Here is a 6,712-nt window from a genome sequence, read left to right as displayed (position 1 = left end):
TAGTTAACCGGCCAGCATAAGAATGATTCTACTGATTTGAATAAGAAGTCGATATCCTTCCGAAGGTTGAATTTATAGCCGGACTTAACCTTGATTGATCATTTTGTGCTTCTTTTCACTCTCAGTAGCCATATTAATTAAGGTTTGCTAGGGATAAACAATAGAGAAAGAATTGTACGCATTTCAATGGACTTATAAAAATCAGTGTTTTAAAAGACGTTTTCGGGGCGAGGCGCACCAAAAACGCTTCAAGGCGATGGTGTGGGCTGTGTGGGGCGAAAGTCTCAGAAGACGTACGCCCGGGAGTTTGAGGCGCATTCTTTTAGTAAGGCGTAAGCCCCACAGACTTTTTCAAATTAAAATAAAATTTATTATATAAGTCCTTCATATAATACCCAAATTCTCAAAAGTCATTTTGGTAATTACTCAAAAGTTTTAAAAAGGAACTGAAATATATTAAATTTAAAAGTCAAGAACTTTTTTATTGATTGAAGCCCTGATTCATGGTCTTTCTCAATTCTTTATATGGTCTTTCCCAATTTTTTATCTTGTCCGCCCAAAAGCAACAAATATTCAATTATATTTTTTACAAATATAAAGAGAACTTCATTCTCCTTCATAGCAGCACGTTCAAAGTTCAAATTGCAGGTTAGTCATCATTTTTGTTCCTCCGTGTAGAAAATTTTATTCTTTTAAACTCAAGTTACTTGTGCTTGTAAGCAGCGTATAATAGATTGTTTTGACTAGTTTTTTGGTGGGATAGAGCGCGCGCGCGCACACACATATATATAATTTTTATGCAATTTTATCTGTTTTGTAAATATTTACTGTAATTATATTATTTTATAAAATATTAAAAATTAAGAGGGTGTTTGGCTAAGCTTATAAGTTGGTCAAACTAGCTTATAAGCGTTTTTCGGCTTATCTACGCGTTTGGTAAAGTTAAAAGTGCTTATAAGAAAAATAAGCCAAAAGACATAAGCTGGTCACCCCCAGCTTATGAATTTTTAGCTTATAAGCACTTTAAGTTTGACCAAGCCTTTTACTATTTTATCCTTAAAATATTCTTTTTTAAAACAAAACTCATACATCGATAGTCATTGCCTCAAGTATTTTTTCAACCTAATCTCCTCCCTCCCTCCCCCCCCCCCCCCCGCGCGCACACATATATATATAATTTTTATGCAATTTTACCTGTTTTATAAATATTTACTGTAATTATATTATTTTATAAAATATTAAAAATTAAGAGGATGTTTAGCTAAGCTGATAAACTGGTCAAACTAGCTTATAAGCGCTTTTCGGCTTATCTACGCGTTTGGTAAAGTTAAAAGTACTTATAAGCCAAGTGCTTATAAGTCAAAAATAAGCCATAAGCTGGTCACCCCCAGCTTATGAATTTTTAGCTTATAAGCACTTTAAGTTTGACCAAGACTTTTACTATTTTATCCTTAAAATATTCTTTTTTAGAACAAAACTCCTACATCGATAGTCATTGCCTCAAGTAATTTTTCAACCTAACCCCTCCCCCCGCCTCTTCAAGTCTGCAATTCTCATTGACTATTTAAGATAAGTGAATCCTCTATTCCTTTGCATATTTGTATCAATGTAATTGTGTATTAATCTTTGAACTGTATGTAATAGATGAGGACATATCAATTTTTTAGTATATTGCTTTCTAAGTGTTGTGGTGATGAAGACAATGTTTGTTTCTCTTCAAATATTTTGTCCTATTTAGGTTTATTTTTTACTGAGAAACTTTTGTCAATTTATTAATTATTATAGCTTGTGATTATATGATTATATGCTTATCATAAAATAAATTATATTTATCATAAAAATTATTTTATCTAAGTACAGTTGTATTTAAAATAAAATGACAAATAGAATATTTTGTATTTGAATCGATCTAAAATCTAAAATTTTGAAGAAATTACGCCTTTATAAGTGTAAACAATTATAAGGTTATTTAAGTCATTTTAACAGAAAAATAGCTTATCAGTACTTTTTTATCAAATACTGCAGCAACTTATTATCAATTTCAGCACTTGTATCCAAACACATAACTGGTTATTTATTAAATCAGTTTCAGCACTTAAAAGTGCTTTTCAGCACCTAATGCTTATCAGCTACTTCAAATCAGCTAATCCAAACGAGCTCTAAATACCTATGGGGCATACGCCTCGCTAATGTATATGTAAATCGCTTCGCCTTACGCCCACGCCTTTTAAAATACTGATAAAAATATGCAAGATAGTAAGGTACAATCAAGAATTTAAGTGGTTGTGTATAATATTTAGTTAGCCATTTTTAGGGGAGTAATAAAGTTAAAAATTTGTGAAGAAAAGGAAAACTAAAATGTATCATAATTTGGAAGTGATGATAAAGAAAAAAACAAAGACTAGTTAATCATTGATTCAAAGACATTTAAATTGATTATCTAAAACATTCTAACTCATAGACCACAAAAAGTGGAGTGCTTTCAAAAATTTCTGCTCTAGGAGACAATTAAAGAATATAATAACTAGTCCATGAATATCCATTGTTGGTTTTTCTTTTTCATTGTTGGTTTCAACATGAACTTCTTGTAGTTGGGAAGGCTCATACTGTTATAAAAACTCAACTTATACACTATGTGAATACTCATTTAAATTTTGAATTCGTCACAATATCCATTGTCACTATAGGACCTGTATTTGGTGAGTTACATGACTCATGGCAGGAAGTTATAATCTGTTTGACCAAATTTCTAAAATCTGCTTATTTTGAAAAGTATTTTTTTAAAAAGTACTTTTCAAAAAAGTACTTTTTGTGAGAATGAGTTTGTGTTTGGCTAATTAATTTGAAAAGTACTTTTGAGCAGTAATTATTGTTTGACCAAACTTTTGAAAACTGCTTCTAAGTGTATTTGTCTCAAAATTGCTTCTCAGAAAAGTGCTTTTGGAAAGAAGCTATATTTTTCTGCTTCTCAAAATTTATTTCTGCTTTCTCCTCAAAAGCACTTTTTTTCCTACTAAAAACTTGGTCAAACACCTCAATTTTTGGCCAAAATCACTTTTGAAAAAAATAAATAAAAAATTTGGTCGGCTATTAGTTGGTCGACTTTCAGCACGAATTTAGTCACAGATTTTTACATAAATTATAAGGGAAAAAAATTGAACAAAAGTGATCGAATTGACCATTGATGGCACTTTTTGAATAAAAATTTATGCATTATCCAGAACATCATTTTCTTTAGATTAATTTATTTTGCCAAGTGGCAACTTAGTGGAATTCAAGCCAACTTGGCAAAAAGCTAAACGGAGTATTTGGCAAACTTCAGTGCCCTTGATAAGACAGTGTGCAACACAGGCTTAAATCTCTATTTACAAGTACAACAGCACACCTGATAAGTGAAGTAGCGTCTCGAAATCTTCAGTCAGCTCGTCCTTAAAGTACGTGTACGTGTAAATGACGCTTGAAGTGAGCGCGTAAAGTACTCACAGTATAGTGGATAAGAATCCCCTCTCTCGTTAATGGTACAGTCGAAACTCTTCTCTCTTTTCTCTCAAAAAAAAACATACAAAATCCACAATTTCCTTCCTTGTTCCACCGGACAGAGACATATACATAAACACACTTAAAAAACACTTCCACCATTTTCATCTCTCCGTTTCTGTTTATTGTTTTTTCTGAAATGGGTGCTAATGCATCTTCCATTGACTCCAAATCTGGTGATGGGTTGAATTTTGTTCCATTAAAGTCCAAACTAGATGATATACCAGAGGCTTGTATTGCTCTTGTACTCTCATACCTTGATCCACCTCAGATCTGCAAATTGGCACGTATTAACAGGGCCTTTCGTGCTGCTTCATCTGCTGATTTTATATGGGAACCCAAATTGCCCTCCAATTACAAGTTTATTCTTCAAGAATTGCTCGGCCTCAAAGTTGCTGGCGTGGGTAAAAGGGACATTTTTGCTAAGCTTTCTCGTCCCAGCTCCTTTGATGGTGGCACAAAGGTCTGTTCTTTAACATTTTATATTCAAAATGCTAACTTTGTTATTCTTCTTCTTTTTCTGTGCTCTTTTTTGTTTTTTTATATAGTGTTATGTGAGTATGAGTTTTGAATTTTGGAGTTGATGATTTTTTGGGGGACAGGAAGTATGGATTGATAAGAATAATGGAGGGGTTTGTTTGGCAATTTCATCTAAAGGAATGGCAATTACCGGTATTGATGATCGCCGATATTGGAATCACATTCCGACGGATGAATCAAGGTGGGTAGTATTTTTTATGTGTTCTTTCTTTTTGACTATTAAGGACCTGTTTATGCTGAAACTTAGTCATGAATGAATCTTCAGTTTAGGTCGAAAAAATTATAAATCTTCACTTTAGCACGATTTTTTTTTGTTTTCCTTTTCAATAGGTAGATGGGGGGGGGGGGGGGGAGCAGGGATGATAGACATGCCTTGCATTTTGCAGGCTGATCCCTGACTCCACCTCTGAATTTCAAGTGATTCTCACATAACATGAATGAAAATTCCTAATAAGGCCACCAAATCTTTTACTAGATTTTATTGTGGTATTATTTTTTATTTGGAGCAAGTCTTTAGACATTGTCAGTGTAAAGAACCGTTAATAGTGTATTATTTACCCTCTTTTTATGTTACCAACCCACGCATACTACAACCTTTTAAGTAACCTAATAGCGTAAATGTTATTAGCATATGAAATTAAACCCTTTTCATAGAATAATTTGTAAGTCCATCCCAATTTGTAAACTCCAAATTTAGCAATATAATGAGAGGTTGATAGAAGACAGAGGTATTGGCAGTTCTAACAAAAAGCAACTATGCAAGAACACTTCTTAAACCATGATCAGTGTAAATCCTCGCATAGGGGATTGTTCAAGTGATGTTGAGCCTGGTGATCTAATTCCTAGTGCGTGAATCCTCATGATCTAGCTAGCCAGATGATAAGTCAGGGTGACTAATGAATGAGACATCGTAACATAATTAAATGCTATTGTGGGGGTGGTGTGAAAGGTTTATGTTGTCTTTGGTAAAGCTTTACGCACAAAGTTGAGCTAGCTAGCTAGCGCGTTGGCTTTGTACATGTGTTAAGTTAGAGATTCTTTCCATTCATTTCATACATTTCATGATCTGCTTGCATTTTTCCCTTGTCCTGCAATTTAGACCTTTAAAGTTAATTCATACTTCCTCATGTATAAGGAATAGGCTGATCAATACTGACATTATCATTCTTCATTCAGATTCCAAACTGTAGCTTATCTTCAGCAAATCTGGTGGCTTGAAGTCGATGGGGACCTCGAGTTCCAATTCCCAGCGGGGATATATAGCTTGTTCTTCAGACTTAAGCTCGGCAAGGTTACAAAGAGGCACAATCGTCGAGTCTGTAACTACGAGCACATTCATGGCTGGGACTTGAAACCCGTACAGTTTCAGTTAGCGACACCAGATGGTGATCGTGCCAGATCCCGGTGTTACCTGAACAATGTAGGAAGTTGGGTACACCACCATGCGGGAGATTTTGTTGTTAAGGATGCGACTGTTCCAACAAAGATCAAATATTCATTGACACAGATAGATTGCACACATACAAAAGGTGGTCTGTGTGTTGATTCTGTGTTAATATGCCCTAGTAGCTTAGCAAAACAATTGAGGTCTTGTTGATAGCTTTACAGCCCAAAATCTTCTTAGGCGGCCAGAATGTTTTCTTCTTCTTCTTCTTTTTTCAGCCTGGGGGGGAGGAATTAGTTTGTACTTCGTACTATATAGTTTGGTTTCTCCCCAAAAGTCCCTCCTGTTTTTCTAGTAATTACAATTGGGTCCTCAAAGTTCAGGTTTTTGTACATTAGTCCAAGAAATGAATATGGTAGTTGATTTCGAGTATATACTGTTGTTGTTATTTTTTATTTTTTATTTTGCTTCAATATTCACTCTTTGAATTTTCTCTTTTTGATGTTTTTGTAAAGCTCTTATTCTTTGGGGTTATAGATTGGTTGGAAAATTTTAGAAAATTGAGCGAGACTTTCATAGTACTTTTGGTTGTTCAGATTAGTCAAAGACTCAAAAGCCCTATTTGGATAAGGTCATTAACTTGATGGTAAAGAAAGTTATCAGAAGGTTTGAAGAATATTATAGTGTTTTGGGGTTTGACGGATGGATGGACTGGATCGATTCCCCTCTCAATGCCTTATGAGCCTTATGGGTTGAGCTTGTCGCACAGAGCTTGCCTAGGTGATTTGCATCCCCTGTGTGATTTGCAGACTATTACACAGGGGGTTTACCCAGTGCGCACGAATTGCTCACCACATAGTGTTCATCGAAGGGCAAAGGTTTTGGCAGAGATTATAGCGGCATCGATTTCCCCTCTTAAAAAAAATAAAAATATTATAGTGTTTCTTATTTCTGAGATTGTGACTTATAGTATTTATGATAAAGTTTGCTTAATAACAGAAACAATTAAAAGTTTGGAGTAGTCAATTATACATTAAATAAATAATCAGATGGAAAAGAACATTATTATTGTTGTCAAAATATCTGATAACATCATAACCGCAAAATATCTGAACTCTTAATACCAAGATCCAAATAGTGGAGGGTCAATAGTCCATCTCTATCAACCTACGTCGAGTTTTTTATTATCCGAATTATGTTGTTGTCAAAGGAAAATCCCTAATTCCAATTCCAGTTTTATCCTTTTGAGGT

General features: G+C 34.2%; 1 protein-coding gene across 1 annotated transcript; it reads left to right on the top strand.

The window, feature by feature from the left end:
* The first annotated feature begins 3,556 nt into the window (after positions 1–3,556).
* On the top strand, positions 3,557–5,913 carry LOC104103173 (F-box protein PP2-A13). Its single transcript, XM_009611059.4, has 3 exons — positions 3,557–4,000; positions 4,140–4,258; positions 5,254–5,913. The coding sequence occupies exons 1-3, from the start codon at positions 3,677–3,679 to the stop codon at positions 5,672–5,674; spliced, it is 864 nt and encodes a 287-aa protein (XP_009609354.1). The 5' UTR covers positions 3,557–3,676; the 3' UTR covers positions 5,675–5,913.
* Positions 5,914–6,712: the final 799 nt, after the last annotated feature.

This window comes from Nicotiana tomentosiformis, chromosome 1, assembly GCF_000390325.3.
Source record: "Nicotiana tomentosiformis chromosome 1, ASM39032v3, whole genome shotgun sequence".
Lineage (NCBI taxonomy): Eukaryota > Viridiplantae > Streptophyta > Magnoliopsida > Solanales > Solanaceae > Nicotiana > Nicotiana tomentosiformis.
Note: the sequence above shows the minus strand (reverse complement) of the source record. Positions and strands in the feature narration are given on the sequence as shown.

Coding starts and splice junctions, on each gene's coding strand:
- LOC104103173 (XM_009611059.4), top strand. CDS start 3,677: ATGGGTGCTAATGCATCTTCCATTGACTCCAAATCTGGTGATGGGTTG. Junction 4,001..4,139: donor CCTTTGATGGTGGCACAAAG/GTCTGTTCTTTA, acceptor TTTGGGGGACAG/GAAGTATGGATTGATAAGAA. Junction 4,259..5,253: donor ATTCCGACGGATGAATCAAG/GTGGGTAGTATT, acceptor TTCTTCATTCAG/ATTCCAAACTGTAGCTTATC.